The sequence below is a fragment of the Camellia sinensis genome, chromosome 13 (genome assembly GCF_055761805.1).
Source record: "Camellia sinensis isolate YWXY chromosome 13, ASM5576180v1, whole genome shotgun sequence".
Classification (NCBI taxonomy): domain Eukaryota; kingdom Viridiplantae; phylum Streptophyta; class Magnoliopsida; order Ericales; family Theaceae; genus Camellia; species Camellia sinensis.
In genome coordinates this window covers 1,875,171-1,890,194 of record NC_138973.1, presented here as the reverse complement: position 1 = coordinate 1,890,194, position 15,024 = coordinate 1,875,171, and the positions used below count along the sequence as shown (strand labels likewise).

General features: G+C 34.4%; 3 protein-coding genes across 8 annotated transcripts; 1 reads left to right on the top strand and 2 right to left on the bottom strand.

The window, feature by feature from the left end:
* Window positions 1-666: 666 nt before the first annotated feature.
* On the top strand, window positions 667-8,913 carry LOC114265388 (uncharacterized). Of its 6 annotated transcripts, none has more exons than XR_014348091.1 (4): window positions 667-1,464; window positions 6,508-6,558; window positions 7,532-7,919; window positions 8,532-8,913. XR_014348091.1 is itself a non-coding variant. In XM_082901146.1 (4 exons), the coding sequence occupies exons 2-4, from the start codon at window positions 7,603-7,605 to the stop codon at window positions 8,610-8,612; spliced, it is 246 nt and encodes an 81-aa protein (XP_082757272.1). In that variant the 5' UTR covers window positions 667-1,464; window positions 7,532-7,602; the 3' UTR covers window positions 8,613-8,913. The 6 variants fall into 6 exon arrangements, 3 of the variants coding, with proteins under 3 accessions (XP_082757272.1, XP_028062015.2, XP_082757271.1); XR_014348090.1 differs by lacking the exon at window positions 6,508-6,558 and adding an exon at window positions 1,785-1,870; XM_082901146.1 differs by lacking the exon at window positions 6,508-6,558 and having other exon boundaries at window positions 7,532-7,674; window positions 7,827-7,919.
* A 392-nt stretch (window positions 8,914-9,305) lies between these two features.
* LOC145805883 (17.3 kDa class II heat shock protein-like) lies at window positions 9,306-11,012 on the bottom strand. The gene has a single exon (XM_082901144.1). The coding sequence runs from the start codon at window positions 10,050-10,052 to the stop codon at window positions 9,558-9,560; it is 495 nt and encodes a 164-aa protein (XP_082757270.1). The 5' UTR covers window positions 10,053-11,012; the 3' UTR covers window positions 9,306-9,557.
* A 147-nt stretch (window positions 11,013-11,159) lies between these two features.
* Window positions 11,160-13,529, bottom strand: LOC114265386 (uncharacterized). The gene is made up of 2 exons (XM_028206212.2): window positions 12,759-13,529; window positions 11,160-12,164 (listed from the first exon to the last, which is right to left on the bottom strand). The coding sequence occupies exons 1-2, from the start codon at window positions 13,329-13,331 to the stop codon at window positions 11,400-11,402; spliced, it is 1,338 nt and encodes a 445-aa protein (XP_028062013.2). The 5' UTR covers window positions 13,332-13,529; the 3' UTR covers window positions 11,160-11,399.
* Window positions 13,530-15,024: the final 1,495 nt, after the last annotated feature.

Sequence of the window (15,024 nt, the reverse complement as noted above, 5' to 3'; positions counted from 1 at the left end):
TATCTTCGCTTATATTTTCTTTGTAAATTTCATTGAATAGATCTGATGAAATTGTCGAAATTTTTTAAGTCAATGTAAATTCATTATTTAATTTTGTTAATAACTTTTTTTATAAAAAAATAATTAAATTTTAAATACCAGTGGGTTCGTATACTTAAGTTTATTTTGTTGTTTCTTGTGTAGATAAAAACTTAGGGGTTGTTTGGGGTGTCCTAAATAAGTGTACTTTTTGTCTTTTTGGACTAAAAAGTTTAAGAAAAAAATATGGATGTTTGGATTAAATTTTTGACTTTTTATGAAAAAATGTGTATTAAAAAATTGTATAAATTAGTGTATAGGGAAAAATTAGTATTGAGAGTTGTGCAGCCGTAATTTTTTACTTTTGGTGAATAGTGATAACTTTTAAACTTTTTGAGTAATTTTTTGACTTTTTGACTTTTTTTATACTTTCCAAACTTGGCCTTAGTGCGTGAATCCTATTATTAGGAGATTTTGCTGATCAAACTGTTTATTTATCGATTTTTGTGTAGATTATATATAAAAAAGGAAAATTAGATTCATTACATGATTTTATTTATTATAATTAAAAAATAAATAATTTATTTTTAAAAATGTACTCACCTTTAATTTTTTTTAATGACAAATGTAATAAAATTGTGATTATTGAACAATTGATTTTACTATAAATAAATCAATAATCTAAAAACAAATATAATTAAATCATATAATTATAAGGAAGTGGTTTTGGTTCAGTCCAAGATCGGACTGGACCGTGCTGTTAGGTCCGTAGGGACCCATCATGGGTCCCGTTTTGATAATGTGAACCGTTCAATATGTAAAACTCGTCGAATACTATATGCCTGTAAAAATTCACGTTAATCGGATATTGATAGCTATGTGAACAAAACAGTTTTTTATCAACCGTTAATTGTTTCACCGTCTATTTTTTTTTTATAAAACTGATTTGATCACGTAGCTATTCATATCCGATCAACGTGATTTTTTATAGGCATGTAGTACTCAACAAGTTCTACACATTGACAGTTCGAATTATTAAAACGGGCCCAAAAAATGAATCCCATGGGCCGAACTGGACGGATCCAATCTTGATCTCAACTTGAGACAAGCTGGACCCTATTATAATTATTTATCAGTTATTAAAATTAAAGAAAAAAACAATCAACACAAAAAAATCCACAAAATAGATGAATCAAACGATCAAAATAGAGAATCTCTCCTCCTATGCCTGCAATTTGTTCAATTCTCCGAACAAAATGAATTGCTTTGCGGGAAAGTCTTTCTCTAACTTCTTTCCATTCAAATCTCTCTGCAACCACACCACTTTCCTTCCTGTATATGCATACTTTCTCAACAACCAAACAGAGCCAAGGATTTAGGTTTCTGTAGATGTTTTTGTTAACAGGAAACTTTCTGGACAGAAGCTTTCCTGTAGCAAACGAAAAGGTAAATGCTGTACCTTTTTTTTTTCTTCTTCTCCATAATCTGTATATGCATTTAAACTCTGGCAAATGAGTCCATCTTATTCCATTCTGAATATATTGATCAGTTGTAACTTTGGTCTCTCTACACTTGTTTCACATAAACTTAGTGAATTTAATTCAATGGTGTTCTACTTCCTTTTTGTTGTCTTTTACGTTTTGATTACTAGTGCAATTTAGGAATATAATTGTAGTTTGGATCATTTTATGCATTGAAATTTATTTGTTTTATTCATTTCATTTTTTCTGTAAATGTTTTGTTGCCTAATGAGCTTACTATGGCAGGAATTGGAAATCAATGCTCCTATCAAGATACTAAACAGTTAACTGTGCAACTGTTCACTTATTCTGGATCTAAAGGATAATAGCATGTATGATTGTATAGTCCCAAATGGTTTTATTTGCTTAGCTTCCCTGCCCCTGTATACTGCTGATCTTTGTGTCAAATTAGATTTAACTACCATATATATATATATATATATATTTTTTTTTTCATATTCTGATTTTTTTTCTCGTGTTACTAATTTTATTTGAAGTGATAACCATATTAAAGGGCTTCCATTGAAGTGCCTCGCTTGTTGGAGCTTAACATTGCTCTGATACCATGAAGAGATTATAGAACCTTTTGGATTTTCATTCAAAACTAATAAATAACATTGCAGAGAGGTTACATTTATTCAACACTCCTTCAACAACAAACTCTAAAATGCATTTTTTTTATACGATGATTTTGATATTGATTTGGTAATTATGCTAAGTGGGGTTTCTGCATCGGTTTTCAGCACTGTTCAGTTCCTGGGCAACTGTCCAGTGCAGAAGATGCAATGTTAATATCATGGAAATAAATCATATTTGGATAGATCCTTGCCTTTGTGTATAAAAACTGTGTATAGTGCTTTATTTAACTTTAAAAGCTCTGCCAATAGAATTGCGATTCACATCCAACTGTGTGGCCAGTAAGCTACAATTATTTGTTTTTTTTTTCCCAACGACTTTAGTCAACTTATTAACAAATGCAATTTTTGGTTGTGTGAGGAGCATTTGATAACCTTTAAAAGTGGATTAGTTAAGAGCCAAATAGATTACTTCTTAGTGAGAAAAGTAGATTGCCTAAAATGCAATGATTGTAAGGTGATTCCTGTAGAGAGTCTGGTCTCTCAACATAGGATTTTGGTACTAGATTTATGTTTTAGAGGGCAATACCAAGTTAGGAAGGATGATGGGCGTCGTAGGACGAGATGGTGGGACCTAAAAGGGGATAAACTAGAAATATTTAAGAATCGAATGGATAAGGAAGGTACTTAGGACTTAGAAGGTGATGCTAACACTATGTGGAATTCGATGGCCAATTGTATGAAGAGAATCTCAAGGGAAGTGCTTGGAGAGTCGAAAGGAACGGAACCCAGCTCTAGGGAAACTTGGTGGTGGAGGGAAGAGGTTCAAGCGGTAATTAAGGCAAAAAAAGAGTGCTTTAAAAAGTGGCAGAAGGATAGAACTGAGGAAAACCTGAAGAGCTATAGATTGGCTAATAAGGAGGTCAAGAAAGTAGTGAGAGAGACTAAGTTGAAAGCTTATGATGACCTATACACTAGACTAGATAGTAAGGAGGGAGAGAAGAGGGTATACAAACTTGCTAAGATACGGGAGAGGAAAACAAGAGATTTTAATCAAGTAAAGTGCATCAAGAGTGAGGATTCTAAGGTATTGGTGAAGGATGATGAGATTAAGGAAAGATGGAAGAATTATTTTGAGAAACTGTTAAATGAGGAACATGGAAGTACGACAATAGGGGAAGAAATAGCCAGTAATACGATAAACCAAGACTATAGGTTCTATCGCAGGATTAGGAACTTTGAAGTGGAGATTGCACTTAAGAAGATGAAATCAAATAAGGTTTTAGGACCCGATGATATCCCTATTGAAGCTTGGAAGTGTTTGGGTAAAAAGGGAGTTGCTTGGTTGACTAAGTTGTTTAGCAAAATTTTGTTGACTAGGAACATGCCAGATGAGTAGAAGAAGAGTATTTTAGTGCCAATCTATAAGAATAAAAGTGATGTCCAGAATTGTAACAACTATAGAGGAATCAAGCTAATGTGTCATATAATGAAAGTGTGGGAGAGGGTGATGGAACGCCGATTGCGAGACATAACAGAGGTGTCAGAGAATCAATTTGGGTTTATGCCTGGTAGGTCAACAATGGAAGCGATCTATCTTTTGAGGAGAGTAATAGAAAAGTATAAAGAAAAGAAAAGAAAAGAAATAATCATATGGTGTTTATCGACCTTGAGAAAGCATATGACAGAGTGCCCCGAGATATAATATGGTGGGTGTTAGAGAAGAAATGGGTGACAAAAGGTTACATTGACGTAATTAGGAACATGTATGAAGGGGTGGTGACCACTATTAGATCGCCAGCTGGAGAGACAAATGAATTTCCTATCACTGTAGGGTTACACCAAGAATCTACCTTAAATCCTTATCTTTTTGCTTTAGTTATGGACGAGTTGACGATAAATATTCAGGATGACGTGCCATGGTGTATGCTTTTTGCAGATGATATTGTGTTAGTGGATGAGACTAGAGAAGGAGTTAACATAAAGTTGGAAATTTGGAGAAAAGCTCTTGAATCTAAAGGATTCCGGATAAGCAGAACTAAGACAGAGTACATGGAGTGTAAATTTAGTAACAGTAACAATGAAAGCAGAGGAGAAGTGAAGATTGAGAATCAAGAACTGCCTAAGAGTGAACATTTTCGTTATTTAGGGTCGATTATCACAACAGCAGGAGAGATTGATACAGATGTGGCCCATAGGATTAAGGCGGGATGGTGTAAGTGGAGAAGTGCGTCTGGGGTATTGTGCGATAAACGAATACCCACTAGACTAAAAGGTAAGTTTTATAGAACGGCTATTAGACCAGCTATGTTGTATGGAACGGAGTGTTGGACAACCAAGAAACAACATGTAGATAAGATGAGTGTGGCTGAGATAAGGATGCTAAGGTGGATGTGTGGTAAGACTAGACAAGACAGGATTAGGAATAAGTGTATTCGGGAATGGGTAGGAGTAGCACCGATAGAAGATAAGTTGAGAGAGAATCGTTTAAGATGGTTTGGTCATATTCAACTGAGACCAACAGAGACAGTAGTGAAAAGATACGATGTTGTAACGGTAGATGGAAGTGTTAGGGGACGGGGTAGACCTAGATTAACGTTGACTAGCGTTATAAATAGAGATATGAATCTATTTAATTTGACTAATGAAATGGCCTTTAATAGGGCCGTGTGGAGAAGAAGGATTCATGTAGTCGACCCCATTTGATGGGACTTAAGGCTTGGTTTGGTTTAGTTTGGTTTGGGTAATGATGCCGTTACATAACTTTCACTTTCTGCAGAGAAATTGGAAATGGAAAACGGACTTCCAAGTTTATGCCTCTACAGACTTCCATTATTTGGCTTGTCAGCTTGAATGCATCATTTTTCTTAGTCTTGTGGTCATTTGAGCTGTGCTTTGTTTATTGTAGGTTGAAATTGCATGCAATAAGGTCATCAATCTTTCCGGACAACATTTATGCTTTGTTTTTACGTAAAATTCATTGTTACAACATTGTAGCTCTCTTCCTGGTGATTTAATGAGGAGTATTGTATGTCTTCTATTTTATGCCCTACATTCTTGATGCAACATGCACCAGGCAAATTTTACTTGATTACCTAGCAAGAAGAATGACTTTCCATAATTTCATGTACTGTTTTCTTTCTGAAAAAGGAAACTTGATACCTGTATGTATAGAAACAAAAAGATAGAAGGAAGTAAAAGATTGTTAACCTCTAATCAACTCAATCCAACTCAACAAGCCTTTTTTGTGCAATTGCTTGGGATTAAATGGATCCATTTCTTCAGTTGATTCTATTTGAATCATGTCCGTTCTATTATGATGGTTAATATATAGCCCAAAAAACACTGAAGCTATATCATGCATAGTTTGGTGGCTTGAAGTAATCAAACCAGCACTTGGAAAAGTTCTCTTTCTACCTCTTATTGCTGTGTTAATTCATTGTCTCAAATAGTCCACCTGCTTTGGTTCTTTGGTATGCCAGCACCCTTTTCTGGGCTATATTCGGAATTTTGCTCTTAATTTTTAGATCAAGGGATAATGGATGCAGACATTTATTAGAAGTTTGATAACACACAGTAATAATAAAAGTTTGCAGAATTTTTGGGTAGGATTTTTATAGCATTATTTCTTAATAGTCTTTTTTCTTGAGACTCAATTATGTATTTCTTTGTTTACTGGAGATTGGATGATCCTGTTGATGGCAGTTGGACTGGGAAAAAGAAAGGAATCTACTGGAATAAAATCAGCTAATATAAAGTTTCTGGATTTAATATAATTTAGTTGGTTTGAGTGCAAATCTTTCACTGTGGTAGAATATGACATGTTGAGTGTCTCTTTTTTGTTTTCCCCAATAAGTAACTCTATTATAGAAAAATTCAGAAGGGGTGCAGCCTTGTACACATTGAAGTCTTTGTTTGCTTTTCCTCCTCCCCATAGACTGTATCCTGTTAGGAGCCCAAGCAACATGCCAAAATGATCAGGTCTAGTGGAACCGGAGAGTAAGATTCTTATTATTTCTCATTAATTTTTCATGTTCTTGATGCTTTAGTATATTAATTTTTAGAATAAACTACCAATAGGTCCTAATAGTCGGACTTAATTCCCATCAAGTTCTATTGAAAATAAGTCTTGGTAAAATTGTCACTAAAAATATTTTTTTGTGACAATTTTTTTATATATGTCGCTAAAAATTAACAATTAGTAACTTTTTTTTGTTATGATTTTTATAAATTATCGCTAAAACTTACAATTAGTGACATTTTTTTATGATAATTTTTTTTCATACGACCTATTAGACAATAAGTCCACTTATTAGGGCCTACACGTAAATACCCCTAATTTTTACTGGTAGTTTCATAGGCCCTGACATTCTAAAATGTTTCTTTGTGTACAGGGTACCTTAATAGGTCAAGGTGTAGTAGAGCTTTGTGATAGAGGACTGCCTGTAAGAACCAGATTAATAGGAACTTTACTAGTTTACTATTTTCTTATTTATCTGTGATCTTCTGAGTCATCCTTATGTATTGCATTTTGAGTTTGCATTATATGCACCATTGTTTAATTGAAAATGCTGCTTTTAGTGGCAATAACACACAAAAGATAATTAATGCAGTAATCCAAATAGCTGAGACGGATTAACTATTTATTGTCTTACAGAGGGCATGGGTTGTTTAGCTTTCTGTTGCAATATTTTTTGCGTTGTTCTCTCACCTTAGTTGACATACATCCAAAGTCTAGACTGCTAGCACTTGTTCCAGCTAGATAGGGAGGATGATACGACTGCCCTCATCCCACTCAGACCTGTTTGAAGAGTTTGGAGGGTATCTGGACTTGGCGTTTACTTCTCATCTCATCTCTTATCCACTTATCTTATTCAATATTCACATCCCATCATTCTTCACTTCAAATAAGCTACAATGGGAACTTTTGCTACCTTACTGTGCAAATGGTTATCTCCTATCCCCCCTGTAGTGATTTGGAAACAGATGAAGACTTAAAACGTTAGATCTCGTGAAATCTGGTTGCCCCTCATCTTTGAATTTAAAACTTAAAAAACTTTCTGAATTAATCCTCGGCTTTCAACAGTTACTATGGCCTTATCTTTTGCATGTAGCTTTCTCTAGTGACTTCCATTTTTATTGAAACAAGTGTGCATGTTTTTTGTTCAGTTGTTGAATTTAGGAGTTGTGCGGCTCATTACTCCATACTTCTTATTGTAACCTGGATTCTATTTGTTGCTGATGTAACTTGGTTGTTATGTTGGTGTATTATGCATTGTTGTGTTAGGTTTATGAATTTTTCTGTAAATTGTAGATCATCCTTATTTTGATGCATTTGCTCAATTTATGTAAATTATTGTGCATTCTTTATTTTATACTCTGGTATAATTACTATGTTTGCTGTCATATCTGATTCAGGCTTGACTATCAGAATCATTGTTCCTCTCCAGAATATTGTTGGATATCTAGAAAAATGTAGCTTTCTTCCAATGCTTACTAATGAACTCCCTCGTCAGAGGAATTCAACTCGCAAGCAACAGTTCAGTAGGTTAAGGAACCTGGTACTTATCGGCAGAGTTTTACATCCTTCTAGATTGCTTGTCTTCATCTTCTTTGATATTTTATTGTCTCTTGACTACTTCGCAACTTGCACACAGTTTGATATTGCAGCATGCTTATATCCATTCTCCATATTATCTTTGTATATCAACAGTTTGAAAACAATACTGTGTTAGTGCCAAAGGAAACATCCTGGTTCGGGTTTTGTCCAGATGGGGCACTCAGACCCGTTTTGCCCCCTCAACAGGTATTTGTCTCCATTTTTGAAAAAAAAAAAAAAACAAACAAACAAACAAATTGCTTATTACATGTCTTAATTATCATCCACATAGGTAGAGCTCTCTGCTGAAGGTTGTAGTTGAACATGATCTATTTTGTGATCCGCCTAAGTTGCATTTCTTTAACAAGAACCAAGAACTTTAAACGAGAAGAGGAACAAGCCTTCTATTGGCATTACTTATCCTGCAATGATCAGGCAAATCATTTGATTAGCTCATCATGTTCAGCTTCTTACATTCAACTACTTCTGCTGCTTCTTGTCCATGGCTTGGAGATTTTGTTAAATTACTAACCTAACCTGAACCACTTTAGGTAGAATTAATTCATTCTACAAAGAGAAATTGCTGTAGTGTAGTTTGAAGAAAAACAAAACTCTGAATATCATTGATTAGAATCTTTGATGTCCTGTATAACTATCCTGGCATTCAAATCTGTGCGAAAAGTGTGGTATAAGCAGAGCTATGAGACAGCCAACAGCAGCTGTGCAATCAACTAAAGCTCCCTACTTGCTGCCCAAAGCGTTAATGTGAGCATTGCACTAGTGCTTAACGTTTAACCCTTTTTATTCTCCTTTCTGCAGACAAAGCTTTACATTGAGAACTGGATTGGCTTGAAGAACTTGGACAGAGCTGGGAAAGTCAAGTACATCAGTGTGCCCTGAAATCATATTAAAATCTCCAAAAATGATATGATAAAGCATATCAAAGAGGGTCGACGAGGTTCAAAAGTTCAGTAAACAAAGGTTGTGGGTCGTACACATCAGCTGAAGTGATAATTGAAGGATCAACATCTTTATGCATGTTCTTTTTTGTCATAATTTTTTTTGGGTTCTGCAAGAGGGTGGATTACCACATATACATTCTTCATTTCTCTTTCATTTAAATTATTATGGGGAGTTATTATACACATCAATTTGAAATTTTAATTATCTGCCTGCTGTTCAGTAGTTGTTCTTCCGTGCCTCTAGTTGGTTTAGCTCCATGAATTTTCTTTTTTTTCTTTGAGAAAATTATCACAGCCTGATTTATTTATTTTAATACTCTATATTTAGTTTCAAGGCTTTTGGGTTCTGTGTTTTTCAAATGAACATGTCATTACTATGACGCAGGTATGAGATATAATTAGAATTTTCTTTTCAACTACCATTTTTTTTTTTTTAATAATTATTTCCAGTAATTTTCTTTACTAGTAAATCATTTTGCTGCTCGAGTTTTTTTAAATTTTTTATGTGCGATCCTTCAATTATTAAATTATCCATATTTCTGAGTTAGATAATTGTGTGGATTCAAAGGCTCAACCATGGAAACAAACAAATGAGATAAAATTGCAATTAAAAAAGAAGGCGGCATAGCTATAACACAGAAGATAAAAAGGCACGTTCATAATAGCTAATAGCAATATTCCATCCATCATCAGCAAAAGCATAGTCACCACTACAGACTCACTGCATAATAAACAACCAGCATATGAAAAGAAAGCTTGGGGTTGATCCCAAAAACACACACAAAGGGCTTGACAGAAGGGAAGCACAAAAGAAAAGAGAAAAAAAACACAAATACTCGGGGCATTAAATTCAGTAGTAGATAAGATAAGAGGTGATGAATTCTCAAGCGATCTTGACCTCGATTGTCTTGGGCTTCTTGGGCTGAGGAGGAGGCAACTTCTCTACAGTCACAGTCAGCACACCGTCCTGACAAACAGCAGAGATCTCATCAGTATTAGCATTCTCAGGCAACACAAACTTCCTCATCAACTTCCCAACCCTCCTCTCCATCCTCACATACTTAGCCCCCTCTTTCTCCTCCTCTCGCTTCCTCTCTCCGCTGATAACAAGCACATTGTCGTCCTCCACCTGTACCTTAATGTCCCCTGACTTCAGCCCAGGCATGTCGATTATGAACACATACGAGTTCGGGTACTCCTTCACGTCCGCAGGTGTCGCCGCCATGGCCTTGGCATCGCGGACGTAGTTGCGCGACGGTGCGTTCACGGACTTGTCGGTGGCAGCTGCGTCGGCGGCTTCGGCTGCGGCAGCGACGTCCATCATGTGCTGGAGAGTGTGGAAGATTGGGGAGTCCATACCTACTAGCCTCAAATCCATTTTTTGACGAATCGGAATCGGAATCGGAATTGTGTCGAATTTTGCTTGGTGTCTTGCGTTGGATTGGTTGAATTATGGAGTGTGATATATATATTAGGGAAGGAGGCGAAGGATTTGAAGTTTCTAGAGAGACTGAGTTCTGGAAAGTTCTGTAATTTTCTTCTGAAAGTTCCGGAGAAATGAGGAAGGTAATGGTGGGACACGTTCCGGATGGTTTTGTTAAAGTTCTGGGCTGGGCTTCTCTAGTGGATTAGACTGGCCTAGTCTGGGCCATTGGTTTACAACATGCCAGCCCAACAATCTAACCAATAAACTAGACTGGCTCAGTCTCGACCCGTTGTCTACCACAATGCCTTATTTTACCCTTTTTGATAGGACTGTTGGGCTTGTTTAGTGAACTAGATAGGTTTATTATGGGCTTATGGACTTGTTGTCTATCACATATCCTAGTTTGATATGATATTTAAATTGTTGATATTTTAGAACTCAGCGCGAATCATATACAAAAAAAACAAAAAAAAAACAAAAAAAATTCAGATTGATCAGGTAATTATAGAAGTATGATTCAATAATATTTATTTTTAAAAAATAAACGACAAATATGATTAACAGATCTGTTTACCATTTATTTATTTTAAAACAAATACAATTAAATTATTTGGCTACGATTACAAATCAATTTAATTTTATTTATGAATGATTTGCCTACTTGAGCCTAGCCTGTGGAGGGTGAAGGCCCAAACTAAATCAGAGAGAATCTGCATTCATAAGAATTAGTTTATACATAACGTTGTTCAATACCTTTATAATTTTTTCATCCAATTCAATACCTAAAAAGAATTAAAAGAAAATTATGTATTGGATCTATTATTATAGGCAAGTGAAATAAGAAACAAATAACTCAAACATATATTGGCTATAATATTAGTTATCAAAGTCAATTTGGGAATAGACTCAATTCATAAGATGTGCAAGCTTCCTCAAGTATAACATCAATTTAATCATTGCATATTTAGTCCATCTTTTCTTTTCTTTTCTCCAAACTAGAATTGTAGCAACAAGTGATTAATATGGGGAAAAATTATATCTCAACCAATGCACCAACTATTTCATGAATGGAGTCTCAATGAATGAGACCAATTTTCTTACTAGCATTTGCAAGCAAACAATAGCATGGTAGTTTTGGAAACAAACACAATACAATGATAAATACTGATGCATCACTTACATATACAAAACTGAAGCCTTGGGACACACAACCTTGTCAATACATTTTGCATAGGAAACTCTTTATTCGAGTAGGGCTATTTTTATTTTTAATGAAATCCGCACCAAGAGCATGAAAGATCAAATGTTGAGCTGGATTTCTTTAACTAAATTTGGACGTGCTCTTGGTTGTCCACTGTGTGGTTGATTTATGCCAAAGTTGAAGATCCTTTCCATGGCTTTATTTCTACTCCGTCGCTCTCCGAGCATTTTCATTATCAAGTGAACTGTGTGCACTAACAGAAGAAGTGCCATCACACTGCACCACACTATGACTGCAACTACAATTGTGCTAGTAAGTGACTTTCTGTATTTCTTTGGTGTAACCACGACAATAGAAAACGCATAAGTAAATGCCATGGATGTGATTGTCAACCACATGATCATTACCAGAGCCAACATAAACGACCTTTTCCTGAATGGCAATCCGCTAATAAGCAATAAGATTATGCTTAAAGACGAGACGAGCCCTATCGTATTAGCACGGAGGAAGTATGGGTATGAGTCTTTATAATTGTAAGCCATTACAGCTTCCCCAGCTCTGTGTCCATTTGAATCGTCCTGCCAAACACCACCCGGAGGGCTCACCCCAGCTTGGAATGCCATTGTTGCAATAAGTGATGCCACAATCATTAATGCTTCTCTTTTCTTTGATATCCACTCACCCTGTACGAGGTCCTTGGCTCTTTTAGCCTTAGAGTTTCGAAGGAAATCTTCAATGTTACCGTGCAAGCCTTCGGAATCAGCTCCATTTTGTGCTAGAAATAGAATGTCCATTGCCGTGTGGCCATAAGCATTTGTTGCATTTACATCTATTTTGGTATTCTGGAGCACATGTTTCACAATCTGCAATATTTATAGTTGTTCTCACCATTACATAAAAGAAATTGGGAAGAGATTAAAGCATATTCAGTTGATTATTTGGCCCATATGACTAATGTGTAGATTGATTTCACCATAGAATGTGTTTGCAATCCACTTGAAGGAATGTGGGTTCTATGCAAGAAGGTTGTCAAAATACTGATTGTATGTGTTTGGCTAACATATTATAAAAGTAATCCTAGATCTTAAAATGATGTATATTATATTTAAGTCATTAAGCAAGATGAATAGAAACTTAAACCATATATATATATATATATATATGGGATGTGCAATGGGATGTGGGGTTACACACCCTAACAGCTCTCAAACGGCATGTTTGATTGCAGGGATTAGAGTATGAAATTGGGATTATTAATCTGTAGACCTAATTATTCTATGTTTATTTTAACATTTTAGTTTAAGATTATTAATCTAATAGATAATTAATTTAATAAATTTATAAAATTATTAGTAATGAGGTATTATAATTATTATTTTCAAATTCATTCCTAAATTTCACACAAACACAGCGTAAACACAGAGAGAGAGAGAATAGAATTGAAAAAAAAAAGTTACCTCAAATTGTTGACCCGAAACAGCTACGTGTAAAATGGTGTTACCATCATTATCCTTGGCATTAACAAACTCTGGATCTGGAATCTTGTGCAGCAGGAGGCTCAAAGTGTTTAACTGCTGGTGCTTGACACATAAATGTAAAATGGTCTCGCCTGAGTCCAGCCTTACTCGAGCTGCGTGGGGAATGGTCCCAACCAACACTTCCAAGATTCCCCCATGGCCTTCCATGGCGGCGATATGAAGAGGATTTTTACCGTCTCGATCACGAGCTAGGCACATCTGACGACCCTCTCTTACTCTTACTAAAGCTTGCACAATATCAAAGTGGCCCTTAGTGGTTGCCAAGTGAAGGGCAGACCGATATCTCGAATCTAAAACTTCAACAAGCTCTGGTTTGAGATGCACAAGGCGTTGCACAAACTGTGTGCGGCCAAGTGTAGTAGCCACATGGAGTGGATTTGGATTGATGCATCCTACCACTACCTTATCCAGAATAAGCTGGTCTGCTCCAATTATTTCATCCAATGATTCTACATTTCCATCAATTGCTGCTTCGCAGAGCCTCTGTTCCATCTTTCTTTCTTTCCTCTCAGGTCAACTCGATGCTATGTTTTTGTACCAAATGCTATTTATGAAGACTCTTATTTATGAAGACTTAAACAGTGTGAACCAAATAATTTTTTTAAGTATTAAAAAAGTTGAAGGCTTATATATATAATATAATAATGAGTTGTTGATAAGTATACATGAGGAAATGATATCCGAGGAAGGCATCTTCTTTTCCTCTCCCTTTCTCAATTATTTATTTAGGCATAGTTTAGGAAGTTCATTTTGGTGGGTTAGGGGTTAAAATAGTCATAAAAAATAAAATAGGCTATTTTAGTTATAAAAAATAAAATATCAAATCTAACCCATAATCATTACATTCTTCTCTCATAAAAAAAAGTCAAAAAAATCAAAAAATCCTTCATAAACCAGGCTTTTTAGCCCTGAGTTAAAATAGCTAAAAAACTAAAAGTCAAAAAGTCAATTCACTTCTCAAACGGAGGCTTATTGTTTTTTTTTAATCACTCTCTCTGATGCGGTTTGGTATAATTTATTATACGTTAAAAATTAATAAATTAAAAATAAAAATCAAAAATATCATTTCTTAACTTTTAAATAATAAACTCTTCTCAACTTATTTAAATTATTTTTACTTAAAAAACTATAAACAAAAAGTACACCAAATAATCTAACACAAATTTTTAAATTAAACTTAGGTCTCGTTTGGAAACATGTTTTTTTAGTAACTTTTTGACTTTTTAACTAAAATGTGATGCAAAAAAAATTAATATATTTGGGATGATTTTTTGACTTTTTACGAAAAGATGTACAAAAAATAGAGAGAAAATAAAATTTTTGACTTTTTGATATGAATTATTGATTTTTTAATTTTTTTAATAACTTTTTAATTTTTTAACAAAAAAAATCACTTACTAAACGAGGCCTAAGTTATAACCACCCTTATAATCCACACCAAACATCATTTCCCACTGACAGGCTTGGTTTGGAAAACATCAAACACCCTTTCCCACTGGGAGGCTTGGTTTGGAATTTTTTTTTTTTTTTTAAGTTGTCACATTATTATTATTATTATTTTTTTAATTATACTTTTTTTTATAAAAAATTAAAAAATTATTAAAATAATATGCCCTGAAATAAGGCTTGAATCCATGTATATATTTTTCGGCAAATATTAGAGTATTGTTATTCAAGATCAAAAATTAAAATAAATTTTCAAGTTTAGTGATGCGATAATCAATTACAATATTAAAGGTAATATTTTTCTCTCATATTTTTTTTAATACTAATCAATCATATCAATTACATATTATTAGGTTTAAAAATAAATTTTTATATCATTTTCAATATACATATTATATATGATGTATCACATATTTAAATTTGTGCCAGGAAAAGTACTAATTATCAATATTAAATAAAAAAACCGGCAATGAGGGCCACAAAAACAGTGGCTCAAATGGCTCAAAACTGTCAAAACGACGTCGTTTTGGATGCAAAACAATGCAAAACGACGTCGTTTTAGTAGTTTTGAGCCATTTGAGCCACTGATTTTGTGGCCCTCAAACATTTTCCATAAAAAATAGAAAGAGACCAAGTCAGAATGAGTGTGTGGATTTTTATTACTAAATAATGGTTCCATTGGTGTGAATCTAACTCTTTTTTTTTTTATATATAGTACAATTATTACATTTTAAAAAAA